The sequence below is a fragment of the Oppia nitens genome, unplaced genomic scaffold (genome assembly GCF_028296485.1).
Source record: "Oppia nitens isolate AA-2021 unplaced genomic scaffold, nextdenovo-longstitch-racon4-pilon3 scaffold17_pilon_pilon_pilon, whole genome shotgun sequence".
NCBI lineage: Eukaryota > Metazoa > Arthropoda > Arachnida > Sarcoptiformes > Oppiidae > Oppia > Oppia nitens.
The window spans coordinates 210550-231315 of record NW_026533196.1 but is presented as its reverse complement, the minus strand read 5'-3'; the positions used below and the strand labels follow the sequence as shown (position 1 = coordinate 231315).

At 27.4% G+C, this 20766-nt stretch overlaps 3 protein-coding genes and 1 non-coding gene across 4 annotated transcripts; 2 read left to right on the top strand and 2 right to left on the bottom strand.

Annotated features, from left to right (window-relative positions):
* Positions 1-15: 15 nt before the first annotated feature.
* LOC128965419 (MPN domain-containing protein-like) lies at positions 16-2145 on the top strand. Its single transcript, XM_054312114.1, has 5 exons — positions 16-176; positions 248-477; positions 539-1230; positions 1297-1576; positions 1637-2145. Exons 1-5 carry the CDS (start codon positions 173-175, stop codon positions 1856-1858), a joined length of 1428 nt encoding a protein of 475 aa, XP_054168089.1. The 5' UTR covers positions 16-172; the 3' UTR covers positions 1859-2145.
* Positions 2146-8744: 6599 nt separating this feature from the next.
* LOC128965422 (Krueppel-like factor 6) lies at positions 8745-12103 on the bottom strand. The gene is made up of 3 exons (XM_054312117.1): positions 11723-12103; positions 10433-11330; positions 8745-9218 (listed from the first exon to the last, which is right to left on the bottom strand). The coding sequence occupies exons 1-3, from the start codon at positions 11822-11824 to the stop codon at positions 9043-9045; spliced, it is 1176 nt and encodes a 391-aa protein (XP_054168092.1). The 5' UTR covers positions 11825-12103; the 3' UTR covers positions 8745-9042.
* A 3186-nt stretch (positions 12104-15289) lies between these two features.
* On the top strand, positions 15290-15361 carry Trnaq-uug (transfer RNA glutamine (anticodon UUG)). The gene has a single exon. It is a non-coding gene; the product is annotated as a tRNA-Gln (tRNA).
* Positions 15362-16150: 789 nt separating this feature from the next.
* On the bottom strand, positions 16151-20746 carry LOC128965413 (frizzled-5-like). Its single transcript, XM_054312105.1, has 4 exons — positions 19978-20746; positions 18061-18197; positions 17884-18001; positions 16151-17796 (listed from the first exon to the last, which is right to left on the bottom strand). Exons 1-4 carry the CDS (start codon positions 20231-20233, stop codon positions 16385-16387), a joined length of 1923 nt encoding a protein of 640 aa, XP_054168080.1. The 5' UTR covers positions 20234-20746; the 3' UTR covers positions 16151-16384.
* Between the last annotated feature and the right edge of the window lie 20 nt (positions 20747-20766).

Below are 20766 nucleotides of genomic sequence, written 5' to 3'. Positions count from 1 at the left end.
TCAATAAATATAACAAATATTTCTATTATATTGACTATCAATACAACAAAAGCCATACATTTTGACATCAATTGGACACTAATTAGACATTAATTAGACATCAATTAGACATTAATTAGACATCAATTAGACATCAATTAGACATCAATTAGACATCAATTAGACATCAATTATGGGTAAATATCTTGTCTTTGCTCATGATATCAGTTGAACAACTCGTTTAACTTTTGTTTTATTGACATCACAGCCGATCTTAAATCGGAGAACGAAGAGAACGAGACAAATGGTGAAGAAGACGATGAAGACTTGTCTACCAATGATGACAACCAACACGTGTCGGACAATAGTGACAATCAGTCGATGTCGGTGTCAAACGTGGGTCGAAAACCATTGCACGGAATGCCTTGCAGTCTCAAGACGTTAGTCAACGATAAAATACTTGAGCCTAAAGACGGATCCCTTTCTATTGATTATATGGTATGTTTGGATTATATGATAATTAGTTGTCATTAAATACAGATGTCATTTGTGATAAAAGGGTGCAAAATTTATGGCAGACCTATTGCCTAACGGAACCATTAGATTACAAGAAACTAAACAAGTATTTATGAGTCCGTCTTCGTGGGTGAATCACTGCCGAAAGTTGGTCAACGGTGACGCCAAACTGGGCAGTGCCTGGTCTACCATAAGATATATGGGCAAACGTCTCGACTCTTATAAGCTTCGGTGGTATAGAAAGCAAAAGAAAATAACGGGAAGTAATTCATCAGATTTTCCCGTCGATACAAAACCAGGAATATCAGGCATTTCGTGCTCTAAGAGTGTTCAAGTAATTAGTGATTATTCAGAGATCGAAAAGTGTGGAAATAAAACTTTAAAAGATGTTAATGTTGTCGAACATCGAGTTTTGGGCAATCGTTCCGACTCTTTAAAGATGAATGTTATGGTTAAGTGTCAACCATTTGCAGCAATGGATCGGATCCAACCCTTCACTATAACAATATCGACAAATGCTTTACTTTTAATTGACTTTCATTGCCATCTCATAAACACTGAAGTCGTCGGTTATCTGGCCGGCAGTTGGGATGTGGCCACACATAATCTGGCGATACTTCAGGCCTTTCCCTGTAGAAGTAAACTCACGGACAGAGAGAACGCAGCGCTCGTTGAGGAAGAGATCAAACAAGCGATGGAAAGAAGACATTTGAATTTGATTGGTTGGTACCACAGGTAAGACAACGTAATACTTGATGTTTTGTCAAAAATTTATAATTAAGTTATGATTGGTTTAAACAGTCATCCGAAAGCTGTTCCCCAACCAACCATTAAAGACATTGAAAGTCAAATAGAGTATCAAATTGCTATGAAAGGAGAGAGTGATTCTTCATATACTCCATGTGTTGGACTTATATGTTCACCATTTTATGAGTATAACGATGGACTGTCGGCCACATTCCAGGTGTATTGGGTTATGCCTCCACCCGAAACCCGACCCAATGAATACGGCAAACCAATGCAAATGACTTATACAATATCAAGAGATTCATTTCTTACACAAGACTTATTGTTAGAAATGGTAATTATTATAAACCAATTGTTAAATATTTAATATCTAATGATAAGATTTATTTTACAGAGACTTTTGGCTCATTTTTACGCCGTGTCTAAAGGTTTTATTGATTTCAATAAGGATTACAAAAATGAAAACACAATTTGGCAGAAACTGCAGATATCATTAAAGTCGAAACTACCTCGTGATCTATTAGACATTGAGGGTCAGTCAGCATCTCAAGCACAGGTCCAACAGCAAGCATTGTCTCACTTTTGGGCTTTTATTAAAGGACTTCTCATGCCTTAATTGCGGTCCAAGAGTTTTATTAATAAATAATTAAATTCATACTTAATTTACACAATAACTTAAACATTTTTTTATTGCAATTGTCAATCATTGATCATTACATATATAATCATTATTTATTGCTATTTACATATATTTACTTTTGATTTTCAGATTTACGGTCAAATACTTAATTTATTTTATGTAAGCAATCGATTACTTCATTATCTACCATATATGGTATATAAACAATGTTTATTAGCAAATATTGACTTTAATTTAAATTTAAATGATTTTATTTATTAATCCGGTGCTGTTTTATATCATTGTAAAATGTCATTCAAAATTTCATTCAAAATATTTTCTAAATAAATTGTATATTACTATTAACTTATTTAATTTATAATTGATAAATACTTTTTATAAAAAAATTGTAGAAAAAATCAATGAAATATTTTAATGAAACTTCTTAAAATCTGAATAATTATCTATTAGTATGCATACTATGAGTTTCATTGACACTAATTGATATAAAATATGTTTAGTAAAAAAGTATGCCTTTTGTATAGTAAATATACAGTAGTAATCCTGTAGTAAATTAGTACTGTATATAAGTTTATAAAAATACACTGTTGTTTGTCAGCATTTTTATAGTCGTATGCCATTAGAAATGCAATCATATAATCATTTAATATAATATACGATATGATCTAATGTCTGAGTTATTCATATTTCTTAAGGTTTTATCTCATTATTTTCAATGTTGCAAATGTTACTTATATTTAATGTTTGATTCACAAATAGTAGGTTATAGTGTGTATCACTAAAATTATGAATACATTTATTCATATATATGATGGAAATATGATATCATTTGCTAATTTAAATACCAGTCGAGAGTTATCTCCAATTTTGAAGACTTTATTGATTTTAAATCTAAAGTAACGCATGATTTCTAAACCTTTTATTATTATTATTTATAAAAATTATTGCAAATGTTTCAGTTATATATAAATTATATATAATATATATATATATATATATATATATATATATATATATATATAATTACTAAAGTAATTATAAGATATTAATTTTTGGGATTTCTATTCACTTTCTTTTTTTTGAATGAAACTGAGTTTGACTTTTAAATTAATTTTTAATTTTCCTTATTATGAAATCTTTTGACAAATTTCTCCCAAAAATAAAATAATTTTGATCTTTATAACCAAAAATATATTTATGTGATAAAAATAAACGCAACTAAAACCTCTAGAAAATTGTTGACTTCAATAAAAACATATATTACTATAGTAATAAATATTTAGTATTATTTTTATTATTACTATAGTAATAGATTATACTGTATTTACTGYAATATATTGATATAAATGTATACTAAAACAAAATTGAAAACTATCATCTACAAAATACCTAGATTTTTCAAATGCAAACTTTAGCCTTAAATTTAATTAAATATAGTATATTTAATAAAAATACAATTTAATAGTAATTTATATATATAATAATTAGTTTAAAATGCACATAATCAATAAAACTAAATAATAGTTTTAATTTTAGAGATTATTGTATAACATTATTGTATTATATATTTAAATAAATTTTTGTTTATATAATATAGTACTTTAGATTCACATATTTAGTTGGCGTTAAAGACTAAAATAAATTGTATAAATAAACAAAAAAATATARATAGTATTTTTGTAATTTATTACATTTATTTAAAATAAAAAACATAGGTTTATCACATTTATAAAATAATTAACATAAAAATAATAAATATACTATTATTATTCTGGCCAATTTCTCTCTCTCTCTCTCTCTCTCTATTTTATGTATGTTTGTAATTATCATAATAAATGGTTAATAACATCTAAACATAAGTTTAAATTTTATTATTCTCTGCAATTAATAAATATATGTATAATACTTAATATTAAGCAATAATTATTTGAATTTAATTTAAAGATTGAAAGCATGTTTTGAACACATAGTGTGTAAATATTTATTATTATTTATTTGTTTGTTAATATAGTATTTGTTATTTACATTAGAGGCACACCTAATCACCTAAATTCTTGATAACTAAACTCAACTAATTTTATTTGAAAGCAAATAATTTGTTCACAAATTCATTTGAATGGCTATTGTTATGTTTGTTTGCTCTTATTTTTGCTGCAAATCATAAATAAAAAATAGTTGAAGTTATATATATATATATATATATATATATATACTGTATATTCATAGTATATAGTAATACATTATATAATAGAATATATATACTGTATTTAGATGTGTAAAGCTTTTGTCAGGAAATAAATTCAATTATATATATTATAACAATTTTATAATATAGTAATATACAGTATTAAAAATGACCATTATATATATGTATATATATATATATATATATATATATATATATATATAAAGTTATTGTATATTATCAAATAAATTTATGACTCAACATGAATAAACAATTAAAAATCCATAAATATATACAATTTAATGTATATGTATAGTATAACATAAATATATTTATAATACATATGCATAATACTGTACAGTATTGTACAAATAACTCGAGTATTTTGAATTTAAAAACAATAATTCATGCTTTTTACTCATAATTGAGTTATTTTAAATTTTATTAAATTATAATCATTATGACTTGTAGATTCTAGGTATCCACATATAATTTATCAATATTTATATTATAATTTTCTAGCATCAAAAAAACTCATTACCCAGGGTCAACGGTACAATTTAAAAAAAAATTTAATTATATTGACATAATTGACTTTTCAAATTGTATAGTAATAATTAACATAATGAAAATTATTTAAATACATTTATGCTATTGTATTGTGTTTTGAATTTGTATATAAAAAATCATTAGTAGCTCTTTTGTAATGTTAGGATATAATAGTTACATCATTGACTTCCTTTAATAATATCAAAATGGTTTGGTTTTGACTATATTTGAAATAAAAAGCGATTTCCTGACAAAATCTTTGGTTGCATTCAATTGAATGGATGTATCGCTTGATTAGGCGTTTTGACAAATTTTTCGTTCAGTTAAGCCTTTAATTCAAATGTTAGACAAAAACCTAAGAAACAATATTTTTAGTTCGCTTTCACTTTAATATTGTTTAATACTTTCAAAAAAGATAAAGTCGTTTGTTGTTAAGGCACTCAAAAAACTAAAATATACATTAAAAGTGATAAATGTTTAAGTAATTTAAACCAGACATATATACTGTACTATTTGTATGGTATGAATCAAATGGTTAACAAAATTTTCAAACTATTATATTATGGTTTTGTAAAATTTGAAAAATCCAGATATTGTCTAAACATAATGAAAATGTGTTAAAACTAAGACATCTATTTGTATTCATCAGAGATGTTTGTGTTGTTTTATAAGCAAAATATAATCATTTAGAGTACTATATATTGTATGTATATATGAGTTAAGTCAATGCAAATATCATTTTTTTTGTTCACTCAATTGCTTTCAATTATATTATATTAAATGAAATTAATTTTTTTTTTTGGTCCAAACTTATTGGGTTTTCGCCCAAAACTATACATATATTGTCTGTAATGACACCACCAATGCTTAGATGGGGTGTAACTCCAGACACAAGCCTTACTACACATGAAATATACAAACATTTAGAAAATGGCAAAAATGTTTACTTTTACTTTATTTATAGCAGTATTTTTGTAACCATATGTTTGATGCATATAATAGCATCAAAGCCTCTATGCGTTTGCATTTATAAAACCATAATTTTACAATAGTTGTGAAATATATACTCATTTTGTATTTCAACAAAATTTAAATTATTGTCATTTTTGTTTTAATCCAATCCGTGACTAATGTTTGCATTAAAAATGAAATATAATGATAAAATTGACATAAATGCCAACTTTTCCAACTAATATATGATATAAATATAAAACAATGGATTAATTTATTTGATATACTGTAGACTTACAATCAAAAGACGAAATATTAAATAATTTATCAAAATTACTGATATTTGTGTTGTTTTTAAATTTACTGCTCTTTTCTCTCACTTATAGTGTTATCGGTTCACAACTCTATGTTTTACTCATATTTTTTCACTTTTCTTTCAATGAGTTTCAAAGGAAAACATTTTGCTATTTTGGAAAAATACAAACTTATGATTAATTATTTATTATATAAAAAAAAGAAATAAAAAAACAATTTTTATTTATTTTTCTTTGTTCAGAAACTTTATTCAATAGAGAATAAGTAGAAAAAGCATTTTATACTATAATAAAAAAACTTAAATAACTTACAATTAATAACATTTTCGGTAAAATATTTTTGTTTTAGATTTTTAAATTAAAGATATAATAAGATATAATAAATATTTGAAATCTGCGCTATATATCAATATATATATATATATATATATTTAATAATCAATCGCACCATTATTTCAATCAAATTCAGGCCATAAAAGCGAGACTTCGTTTTTTTTTGTTTAGATAGAAATTAACAATTAATAAAAAATTTATAAATATAAATAAACACAATATATAAATTATATAAAAATTTCGATGTTATTGTAAAAGACATAAAACATGTATAAATTAAATTTTTATAAAGTTATTAAATATAATATAAATATTCTCCCACTAGAAAAGCAAATTTTTAAAATATAGCATAAAAACAATTTAAAATAAGTATAATTACAATATGTTGTTTGCTTTTTAAACAATTTCATTCATTGGTCCACAAAATAATTTGAAACCAATAAATATTATGAATTACAATACAAAATCGTCAAAAACATTTAGACGATTACAAAAAAAATCGTGTCATAAGTTTGACTTAAATTTTTAGTCTATTTTACAAACTTTTGCACATTTAATGGCCTTTACTTTAAATAAATTGTATTTAAGTCTTAATTTGTTCACTATATTACAGATCTTCTAAAGATATATATATATATATATATATATATACTTAGTTAATATATAAATGCATAAAAGTATTTTTAAAAAGTTTTTAACACTATTATCTATATAAGAAAAAAATAATATCAATATGTATAGAAAAAGAGTTAAAATATCTAAAAAAAACATTTGAAACAATTCCTAATATAAATTCAAAAAAAAAGAAATAAAACAAGAAATTCATTATTCAATGATTCATTGAATATATAAAATGAAATATGAATTCAATTGCTTAATCAATAATAATGTTTAAATATTATCAAAAACAATGTTTTTTGTGTTTTTATATAGTGTTAAGGCTATGACTTTAAAAAACGACTCAAATACAACTTTATACAGAATAATTATATTAAATTATTAATTAATTAATTTATGAAAACATTATATTAATTTATGTCTGAAATATATTTGTGTTGAAAGTGGTGTTTATTCATACATTAGTTACAAACAGTTTCTCCGTTAAGTTGTAAAACAGGAGAAGCGTTGAAATTGAAGCAGAGATTAAAAACAAGAAAATGTATCATTGGATCAATTTGTTTGCTAAATGTCTTTAAATAATTTTTGCTATGAGATGGTCACTGAAAATTGCAATCGATGTGAACTTTTTGTTGACTTCTTATTGTTGAATATCAGTTGACTATATTTCATGTTATGTTTACACATGTATTATATATTTAAATAAATATAAAAAACTTATTACAAAACATGCTATAATTAAATGTTACAATAAATGCTTAAGTGATGGTTTCAGATATATATTGTATTATTGGATGCCATTTGCTGACTCTCATGTCGTTTATGTCTTCATTTATTTAAATACTTAAATCACAGAAATAGTCAAAGTTGTAGACAAACTTAAAAAGCAAAGTTAACAACACTTAAAGCCGGCGTTCAGTTAGATTTGGTCTTCAACTGTGCTTTAAATCGTTAAATTCAATACCATATCATCTGTGCCATCACAGGCTCAGCATATATGCCAAACACATACACAAGCGTTGCATTCAATGAATCCAATGATGACTCACAATCCGGTTATACTCTTGTCTTCAATTTGTTTGGTTTAAGTTCACAAATACTTAATATCAATACACATAACGTACAGTTAAAGCATCACATTTAAAATCGCTGTTTTCATTAATTATTTGTTTATAAACACTTAATTCATTCATTTAATTAAATCAATTCCTTTCTTTAAACATATCTATACATATAGGGCTCAGTCTTAAAGTCATTTTATTTGCAGAGTATTGAAAAATAGTCATATTTTCAATTTAGTTTTCAAAGTAGTCCTAAAAACACCCCAAATAGTCTTATATTTTGAAAATTATCAAAAAATTGCTATAAAATTATATTAAGAAATATTATAAATATTACGAATTATTTACTTAATTGATACTTCAAAACCTATGTCTATATTTGATTGAAATGATGAAAATTGTTGATTAATATATTGTATAGAAAATTGCGTTCAAAATGACAATCAGTTATCGGACAGTATTTTGAATGACTAGACCTGTGCTCAAAAAATGTCATTACTTGACGCTGTTTACAATACATAGACATTATAAGACATGGTTTTCTAGTATATCACTCGTTTATAGTATATTTTGTAATCATAATATACAATAAATATAAGCAAATTATACATAAAATAATACAAAGTAGTCTAAAATAGTCGCTTATTACTAAAATTAGGCACAAAAGGCTGAAATAGTCATTTATAGGCATTTATAAAAATGTGTAAAATTGGTGCTCAAGACATGAATCGGTGCACAATCTAAGTCTTTAACTTATATACCGATCTCCGCAGCAATAGGTCTGTTATACCTATAAATCAATACTCTGATCATTAAGCTATACATAAAGTTATTTAATATACATAATTATATATAATTATATTAAATATTATTTAATAAAGTCGTGTCGGCATTCAATCACTTGTTTGCGTTTATGTTTAACAAATGGCTTATTAAATGATTACTTGTGTGACCACTGTTTGRCAAAAAAAAGAGATACACGAAGACATCATATGAGACAAACAATTAGTTTTATAAATGATTTCAAATGTTGACTAAAACGGAGAGTTTGATTCATTTGCAAAAGTATTGCAATATTTGTGTGCATTTAAAGATTTGAATGAATGTATTAAATGGATTGAATGAATGGCACAACTGATGACACCGTCATCATTGGTGACGTTTCATGTGAAGAGCCAAATGGTCGGAACGGGAGAAACACCGCTCACAGTGACTGCATTTGAAAGGTTTACTTCCCGTGTGTTTTCGGAAATGTCGGGTCAATTCATCGGATCGGGCAAAACGCCATTCRCAGCCCTCCCACGAGCACTTGTAGGGCTTCTCACCTATCAGTCCAATAGCATTACACATCATTAGTCATTGTTATCAACTGTTATAACTACTGTATTAAATAATTTAGTTTTGTTTCAAAATTAGCTATTGATTGCTGTAGTGTTTCCCCAACTATTGATTTATTAATATACCAGTCTGTCTGACATCGAGTGCACTGATACCACAATCACTAGATTATCACTGCTTTTAAAGTAATATAATATATTATAACATAACATAACACCCTATCATTTCTAATTGTTTTTGGCTTCATATTTAACTACCGTTAGATTCGTTAATTATTAATTGATATTTTTTAAAATAAAATAATATACTGTTTATTCAATAATAAATAATAATATTTTTTGACAAATTATTTATTATATAATATATTTTTCTACAATATATATTTTTAAAATTATAATGATAACATAGTATAAAATATTTTCTATTTACTATGAAATAATTATAACAAGAATAAACACTTAAATAAAATCCCACTAAAATTATTTACTATATTTAAAGTTAACTGATTACTAACTAAACTTCAATGAAATTGTAATCTCAAGTATTAATCATTTTAGTTATTTCACACATATTATAGTATTAATCACTATTTGATAAGTAGTTGTTTATGAAAACATATTCCTTCAATATTATAGTAGTTAACAATCCGTAAGTAAATTAGGTAATAGTAATTGAAGTAATTTATATTATATTGTAAATTTACTAAACAAACATAAATTCAAGCTATTAATTATAGGGGGTAAATGATTGAGCGTTAAATTGATGTAATTGAAAAAATGATCAAAAATTAGGATAATTTACGTTCAAAGCATTTATTGATCAAAATCTAAAATCAAATATCTCGAAAATCGGAGGTAAACTATCGATGCGGGGTATCATTACATTGAAGGAGGGGTGGCTGACATCAGTATATATATATTACTTGAAACATGGCTTAAAATTGTGGGAAACGTTTTATTTTATATTGTTTTTGCAATACAACTAGACATTGACAATAAATAAGTGGCAAAAAATATTTTTGACATTTTAAGAAACTTATAGTATAAAGGCAGTAATGTATGAAACTATAGTAATATTAGTTTGTAGTAAAATGTGTGATATCATGATAAATGGTGATATTTATTTACCCCCCGGTGACCAAACTTTGCTAGTTTTCTAAAAAAATGCTAAGAAATGTCTAAACAGTGAAATGTATGCAAACCTGTGTGCGTCCTTTGATGGGCCTTCAGATGTGATGATTTTGTGTAGACTTTTTTGCAGCCATTGAACTGACACTTATGAATACGCCTTTTCGAGTCGGGATTGATTTCAAAGCGACCTCTCGATCGGGAATTGCTTTGAGATGCAGTCGATAATGAGGCAGAAGTGATGTCAGTTTTAGGTGAAGCCGAAGCTGAGATAGCAATGACGCGATCAATAGCTGAGTCATTCAATGGTATGGCTTCAGTGGTGACTATAGTGAGCGGAACAGTTGCACCTTCGCTGATGTGATGTTGTTCTACAGTCCTATTAATCAAATTCACTTTCAATTGGGTCTCAGGAGAGGACGGAGGCGTTAGAGTTGAGGCCGAGTCTTCATCTTCGGCATTACGTTTACGGATCACATGATGACTGGAGTGACTATTTTGCAAATGAACTGAACTTTTGTTTTCTGAAGAGATCTTTGATATATTTCTTCGTGGAGAAGAGTTTTTCGTCCTTTTGGTATTTGATTTTATCTGATGCTGACATTGAAGTTGTTGTTTAATAGTTGTCGACACTATGGCCGCAATGGTGTGCGCATCACTAACACAACTGTCCCACGATATGACACTACTGCCACTTGAACTCAGACCCGAATCCGAGTTCTTCTCATTAATATCGAGATCAGAGACACTCATCCGGTCTTCACCGCAACTGTCGGTCCCACACAAAGTCAGTGGTAAAGACTTGTCGTCCTCAGTGTCCGACTTACTCTCGATGTCCGGTATTATCATTTCGTTTCTTTGATTTCCTATCATCAATGGTTTGGAGAACATATCCCACGGATCACACGGGAACTGATCCAAGTGTCGAATCTTTGGCTCGTCTTTTAAATATCTATCCATTTCTAACATTGTCTGAAAACATTAAATTTATTTCTAATTTATTAGTCTTTCTGTCAATTCATAAATTATATCATAAAATAAGTTAAGATAAACAAAATGAAATGCATTTATTCATACAATTTGCATATATTAATAAAAATGATATAAAAATATTAATTTAAATAAAATGACAATCAGTTAAAAATTATGAAAAAACTACAAAAAATTGTTTTTATAAGACTATAGGCAATACATATAGAGATGTAATAATAATAACTATAATAATAATGATATAAAAAATTAATCAAATATTCGTTACTTAAGTTATACTCTATTGATATGTATATTAATATATGATATGATATGATATGATATGATTGATATAATTGATATAAATTCATGTCAACTATCATTAGTGTCAATACCTGCTGCCACTTGTCCTCCAACGACAACTGTGCGGACAAATATCCCGTTTCGTGGATCACTTGAAGCTCTTTGAATATATGACCGCTCGGCAGGATATCCATAGCCACTGATGACCACTTGTATTGACTGCACTGACCGTACGGTACTGTTTGGTGACAATTGACTTAACTATCGGATCACTACTTCATTACAATTCATTTTAAACATAACATAAACACTACGGAAATGTCATTAATGTTTGAATCACTTATTGTTTTGTCTGTAACTATGATATCAATGTTTGACTGTTTAAGTCATTCAGTACTGTATATAACACTAACAACACTAACACTCCTCCATCACTGGTTCTAACCATTCATTCACATAATAGGGGTGTCCTATAGTATAGAGTCTATAGAGTCTATACACCGGAAGATCATACCATCAATTATATTGTGACCGAACCTAACAGTCAAACAATAGTCATATTCATTGTAATCAACAAATTATTGTTAAAAATTACATTAATTGGTCCCAAATCTAACCTAATATCACATAAATAAGTCATTTATTTATTTCAAACAATTAAAACTTCTTAAATGCACTTTAATTATAAATATAATAATAAATATTCAACAATTGAACATGGTCGATTTTAAATTACAATTAATTAAATAATTTTAATCAAATTATGTTATCTTTATTACAAAATTAATGTTAGATTTAAAAAAACTTTACTATTAATAAGTAATGAATTTATTAATTATATTAATAGCTAATAAATGCCAATATCTTTATTGTATTAATTTAATCTAAATTTTAAATAAATTAACAAATTTATTAATAATAATGTTTTTTAAAGTATAAATTGAATATAAATTTAAAATGAAATAATGATTGAAATAATGATTGAAATAATGATTGAAATAAATTATTAGAAAACTATAGAAAAAGTGTCAAAAAATGTGTTTCTATTACAAAATATTTCTATTACTTTGTTTGTGTGAAACCCTCTCCTGTATTGTATGTATTGCTTGTGAATAGCAGTGAAAACACTAGAACACATCGGAATTTTTTTTATATGTTTTTTTGATATTTTATTTATTTTTAAAATATATTTTATTTAATTTTTAAAATTATTATTAATGAAAATGATATTTTACAAAAAAATCATCAAAACATAAATAATTATTACAAATTGAACAGCAAATAAAAGCTGTTTTATTACATATATTAATTGAATCTAATTGAAATAATATTTTATTAACATTTAATTCATTATAACTATTGCTATTATTTTCATTAATAAGTTAATGATTTTTTAAAAAACTCATGAAAAACAACTGAATTAAATTGGTTAAACATAAGAGACCATAATTTAATTATATTATTTCTCTGCTTTAAATGAATGTCTATATTTTCTAACATTACATATTAGTAATACGTTTAACAAAATCTTTACAGTATCTAAACACTCCAACATCTAAAGGTTGTAATTTACCTGTAGTTCGTGGCGGTATTGTTAAACGTTTTAAAGTTTTCCCGAATTGTTTTCATAAATTTTGTCATCTTTTTGTCCGCCGAAAGAGTCCAAAAGTAAAAGGCAATTAGATGTATCATAAAAATGATGTGTTCTAGTGGCTAGGATATCAATTATATTTTAATTCATATTTCATATGCGATAGTCATTTTTCTTGATCAGTAACTATTGGTCCCAATACACCTGTTGTTTCTTTGAAACAAATTAATACTTTTGAAAAAACGATCCGTCACTTTTTAATATTGGCATAACTGTATAAGAATGAGTGCAATCGAATAATGCTTTTACTGATAACGATGTCGTTGCCTCGCCTTTGTTAGACAATGTTCTCATTGACCGCAATTCGTAATTGACACCTGTTTGGTCAATATTACAGATTTCACTGTAAAGAAAAAATGTTAAATCCTAGCCACTAGAACACATCGGAATTTTTACCTTTCTGTATAATCAGTAATTGATTTATTAAATTCAGTTTTAAATCAGTTATCGAATCATCAATTTTTTGTTGATTTTGTATTTCACGATAACTAACAATTTTCACAGCTTTCCGAGAGACTATTCTATTATTTTTTTTGAATTTTCTGAGCCAAAAGCACTTGCTTTAATCTTATAATTTTCTTTATGTGCATATTCTAGTGTCTATTGTATGTACAAGGTAAAAACTTTTCTCTGGCACAATATTTATCAAAACATATTATTCGAATATTTTTGGCGGGCGTTTCCGTTGTTTTCGACATACTTTTTGATTCTACTAATGTTCTCAATATGTTTTAATGAAAATCTATGTTTTATTGATTTTCTTGAATGAGTTTTATGCTCATTACAGTCAATTTCTTGCATTCTCTCCAAACTCATATTTAATCCTGAAGACTAAAAAATATTTTTTTAATTCCGATGTGTTCTAGTGGCTAGGATAACAACTATCTTACCTTTTGTGGTGACACTTCATAATCCGAGTCTTCAATATCATTGCTTTGATTTTCATAACATTTGACTCAATGGTCATCAATTCCGCCGTCTTCAATACTGTAGTTTATATTGTCGACATAATTGTTAATTATTTTAAATAAATTATTTGCTAAATCTTTTTCATATTTATTTAATTCACTTTCATTTATAACATAATTTTCTTTAATTAATTTATTTAAACTGTTTATTACATTATACACATTAAATGATTGCATATTTGTTTAATTTAAATATCACTGATTTGTAATTAAATTATTGTTAAAATGTTTGGTTGAGTTTCAGACACATAGTATTTGATAATATCAGTCAATTGTAAAAACTTTTATAATTTACAATTAATGTTTATTGTTTATTATTTATTTACATTTCATAACATTTTTATAACAATAATAGTAAACAATGTTTATAAAGCAAAACAAAATTAATAAAAAAAATTAAACATTTATTACAGTTTTTGATTTAATTGAAAAAAATAAATTATTTAAAAAAAATATTTAAAAAAAATTCCGATGTGTTCTAGTGGCTAGGATGGGTGCGAACCCAAAACCTTTGAGTCTGCGAGCGACTGCGCTAACCATTGCGCCATTGGGCCGCTCACAACATTAACTCAATAACTTTTTGTTATGATGTTATTCATAACTTAAAACCTCTTTTACCCCCCTTTAAACCTCCTATTGGGTGAAAATTTAATTTTTTATATTTTTTATTAATTAAAATCTATATTTTAAAACATAATTCATATTTTTATTAAAGAAACAAATTAAATCATTGCATTGTGAGTGTTGAGTCATTGCAAACAACATATTATAATACACTTTCTAACCGTCACTTTGAAGTGTCACGTGATTTATGAACAGTGCCTAACATTAGTCATCGATGACTAAAGAATTTCATTTGAAAATAGAAAACCAAAACCAAAACCAAAACCAAACCCACAATCACTTCAAGGATTTCGAAACAACTTTACATATAATATACTATTGACTCAACAGATGTCTCACCCATTGATAGTAATGTCAATACACTCTACTTATATGTATTCAACAATAAATACTGTTAGGATGTGTTGACTACATTAGGTTCTATGGTGTAATGGTCAGCACTCTGGACTTTGAATCCAGCGATCCGAGTTCGAGTCTCGGTAGGACCTTATTTTTTTTTGTTTTGTTTATTTTATATAAATAGCTCCAGGGCAATTATTATTCTAAACATTAATTATAATGTCAATGCCGTATAATTTAACCATAGCTTCCATTATTAACAATAGCTATTATTAATTATATATTCAATCATATTATATACCATTAAAATTTTTAATTAAAAATATATTAATATTTAATATATTACTACAGTATATAATATAAATATGTAATATCTTAACAATGTTAACAATATTTTCAAATAAATTAAACAGTAATTTTGAAAAATTTAATTTTTATTACTATAAAATGTGATATAATGAAAAAGTTCATTGCTGTTATTTTCCCACAAAATGTTCAATTTATAATTAATTAAATGTGTATAAAATTGATAATTTGGAAATGGATCAAGGCAGTTTTGTTGGAAAATTGCAGTGTTTTAATTGTAGGTGCCTTACAATACATCAATTATACATTACATTTACTTAGGTTAAGTAAAAATTTAATTTATAAGTTAGGTTACAATTGTATGTAAAAATTGCTTAATTAAAGTGTAAAATTATTACATTAGAAATAAAACAAAATAACATAATATATAAATGTAAATATCATTAACACATTATTTTAAAAATATTATAATAAATTGCAATCTCAAACAAATAGCTTTAATAATGATTAGAAATTCAATTATAAATATTTAATATATAAAATGAGTATCAAATGTAAAAACAATTGAGACTAGACTTCAATATATTGACCTCTGGTTTATGTCATTAACTTAAGTGAAAAAACATTACTAATAATAATACATAATATAATGAATTAATCGATATAAATATAAACTACCCTGTTTAATGTTTCAATATTTAAATTATGACTAAAATCAGTTGACGTATACAACATATATAATGGTTGGTCCCATTGCTTGCACTTAATGACCGATTTTCATATCAGCCAAACCATCAAATAAACCATAATATAGTCGACAATAAAATTTGTCTTAACTAGAGTTGTCGACACTAATCAATGATACGTTAGACGTGAGACAATGGTATTTGTTTGTTGTGTGAGATATGACTGCCGGCTATTGACTGTTGCTTAAGATTGCGACCGTTAGTTATGGCCAGTTGTGATGTGATAATAAGTTGACTGGCACCACTTCTGGTACTACCAGAGCTGGTACCGCAACAAAATCGGCCACAACAGAGTCGGGTCCACGAATCGATTGTTTTGCCCGACCAGATCCAAAACCCTGATGTTATACCAACGATCAAACACATGATATATTTGAGCAAAAATATTGAATAGTATGGCAATTGAGATGTTTCAGAGCACCGGCAGTTATGTTGGCGTTGCCATACATCGCGATAATAGTACTCATATAGATGACAGCCCACAACTATAACCCCGGATACTATATACAAGACTGAGAAGAAACCAATCCTAAGCATTAATTTCTCTAATTTATCGGCTTTTACTCTCTCCTGTAATAACTTTCGTATACGAAATAGCGATACAAAACCGGTCACTAAAAACAAGAGGCCAACCATTATGTATGTGCAATACGGGACAATCACATATGTCATCAAATTATTCAGATCCTGATTCCCAACATAGCAAACACCAGTGAATGRATCGCCATCAATAGCACCGACTCCTAAGATTATCACTGCCTTTATGGTTGGTATAAACCATGCAAACAAATGGAAATATTGAGAGTACCCGGCGATACCCTCATTAGACCACTTGAGTCCGGCTGACAAAAACCAACTGATTGTTAGGATAACCCACCAAACATTGGCTGCCATCCCAAAGAAGTAAATCAAAAGAAATACAACGACACATAGTAGTGGCGCCGGACCTATCCTTTGATATCTTATGAGGGAACCATCACATGCTATAGATTCTTGGCCTACATATGACCTGATTATATACCCGATTGATACCATTAAATAACAACCTGACAAAAATATAATGGCTCGCTCTGGGTATCGGAAGCGCTCCATATCAATGATAAATGTTAGCACAGTTAGACTCGTACAGACACAGCATACGACTGCAAAAACGTTGATCCAAAAGACGGCCATATCTTTCTCTGATTTAGTAAAGAAGACACCTTTGCACGGAACCAAACAATTGGCTATTCCTCCCGTTTCCACTCTATTGTTGAAACGTCTGTCCATCAAGTCTTGCGCCAAAACTAGTGGATGTCTGCATTCGCACTTACAGTCATTTGGTGTGATACCAGTGTTTGAATTAATGCCCGAATTTGCAGTTCTTGAGAATTGGTCGCCTCTGTCTCTGCCTTTAGTTATTGGTCTGCGATTGGTTGGAACCGTTACTTTTTCTTTTACTGAATTGGTATTCATTGACGACGATTCATCTTTATTAGGGTTTGTTATAATAGGTTTGGAGGAGAGTTCGCGATTGTCTTTGAGAGTCGCGCCTTAAGATTAATGATAGACTCGTTTATTATAATTATCTCAAATGGTGTCAATACATGCAATAGTGTGTATGTATAGCTAAGACATACCTTCTTTAGAGTCCATACAAAGTATCTGCTTATCGCCATAAACAGGCAGATCATTGCAATCCATGCGCTCAGGCCATGAAAAGCCATAATGTCTCATAATGGGAGCGCATCCCTGTTTCTGTAAACACAATATACACCTTAAGTCTGTTTTAAGTGATAATTAACATCAAAACATACGGCTCTTTCGCAAACAGATCGACAGGCGAGTAGTCTTCCCTTATAGTCATCCATACAAATGGGTGCATACATAGAGCACAGGAAGAAACGCAAATCATCCGAGCATTGAATCTCAACTAATGGCCAGAATTGATGAACTAAAAGGATTCACAAATATATGTTTTCATTGATTTATACCTTAATAATAATAATACTTATAATMAAAAAAGAAACAAAATTATATATAAATAATGATAAATTGTGTATAACTTTTGTGTATATACTGTATATATATATATATATATATAAGTCCAGACCTAATAAACWGAGTTTTAGAAAATTTCAATTTAGTTAATGCTTTCGCAAAAAAAGATTAATCGTTAAAAATAATGGTTTAAATATTTTTGCTTATTATTAATGATTATATAATTCTTACGCTGTATAGTAATATTTATTTTTATTTGACTAAAAACTAAAAACATTAGCAAATGTTTTAGAAATTCAAAWTATTCCTAAAATATACTGTATGTATAAAATGCTAAATGAAAAATGTCAATTTGATGGCAACACATTTATGATTGTGCATACAATATAATAAAACATTGTTAAAATGATTAAATTTATGTGAATTTAACATAAAATATTTTTAATGGTAGTATTATTGTGTCGGCAAAAAAATATTGTATAAAAAGTAATAATAGGTGTTTAAAAAACATCCATTAGTATAGTATACAAACTACTTGATTGTGTGTTCAATATAATGCATTGAATTGTATGTAAAATTTAAAAATGAATTAAGCATTTGTTGAGCCATTGAATCGGCATTTATTCAATATATTTAGGTTTTGTGCAAATTGTGAATCAATTGAGTGCTAAACTCAATGGGGGTTCGGGTTTCATGAATTGAAGGTTTTTACAAACCATCACATAATCATTGTTCAAACTCTCCATAAAACGGCATATATTATTGTATACAACTTTAAACGACATAATTCACTGGTCTATTGAAACTGCTGTCCCTTAGTTATATAAATGACCCACAATTTTGGCAATTTATCTACAAAATCCTTATAGAGTATATATATATATTAAATTATTGTTATTTATTATTTATTTATTTTTGTAAACAAATTGCACTAAAAAATAGTTGATAAATGATTGTCACAAATATGAACACTCATTAATGGCATAAACGATTTGCTTTATGAATAAATAGATATCTTCTTATATTAGATTATTATATAAAAAAGTCTATTATGTTTGGTCACGACATCATTGGTACACACATTAGAGACATATGATTAAAGCAATTGTTGACTTAACTGTCAACAGTTTTATAGTTTCATATCTAAATTATCTAAATTTTAGTTTCACTAACTGTAAAACTGAGATCAGCGCTAAAAATATTTTTTAGTAAATAATTTAACAAAAAAATTGGCAAATGATTTATGTATAGAAATATAGTAATGTTTAGAAAAGCAGTGAAACATTTGCCTGTACTCTAACAGCTAATCCCTATACATACTCGCCATCCCTCGCAACAGTCTATCATTTTATATGACATTCCCCTCTTAACTGTCTGTGCGGTTCACACCTCCAGACACTGGAAGCCCTCATTCATCACTGTTTGGCCACTACTATACACTACTACACTATATGACTACTTATATGCCAACTATTTCAGTGCAACCAAATGCCTACAAACGTCGATAATGTCTGTCATTGCGACTGTTGTTTGCATTCAATCAAAATCAAGTTTTCTCTAATAATTACTGATATCATATCATATCATATCATATCTCTATTTATAGCAAATATTATGCAAAGTTTGCTTTATTTGCAAATAAATAAATGATAAAAAATGCAAATAAAATATATTTATTGAAAACACATTATAGGATAATATGATATAAATTGAATTGAATAGAGTTGTGATACCTTCGAGACCAGCTTCCTCTTGAGTGTCGTGATGGAACTGGTTTGGCATAATTGTGTTGTTATATCCGATTCCCCGACACATAGGAATACTAATCTCTTCACACCTATTCTTTTCGGTACCCATTGTGTGACCCGATGTCCACATTAACATCAAAAACAAAGTAAACAATCGTTTGATACCAATTGAGTTAATATCACAATCAATGTCTGCTCTCCAATGCAGACAACCATCAGATTTGTTCGTTTTGGCCATCATTTAGCACTTTGTGATACTTTTATATCATTAAACTATTGATTACCAAAATTCATATCCAAATAAAACAAGTGGTGTCTAACCAGTCATATCACTGCTTAAGACAACTCAAACAAACAATAGCTTTATTGAGATATTTATTTGAAGTGAGATTTACTTAAAGTGATTGCTTTTGTCTTCAGAGATGAGATTTTACTTAGAGATGATATATCAAGAGTTGATATCATTTTTACTGACAATCAGTCACTTCATTGAACATTGGTTTTAGTTATTGGAAAACATAGTAAAGACAGTGAAGACAACTATTCCTGAATGTCATCTTCATGTCTGCCAATGTCTGCCACATATATCTACCAATGAATACAGTGTTAGAGTTGAAGACACGACTCTCACCACAAAATCAATACAACAACTATTGATTCAAATTGAGTCAATCGATAGCAAACACATCTCCCACTTCTTCATCAGTGTCTATAGTATAGCATCAGTAGTACTGTTGCCATCTGTTGGCACATCCATCGCATCCCAACACTTGA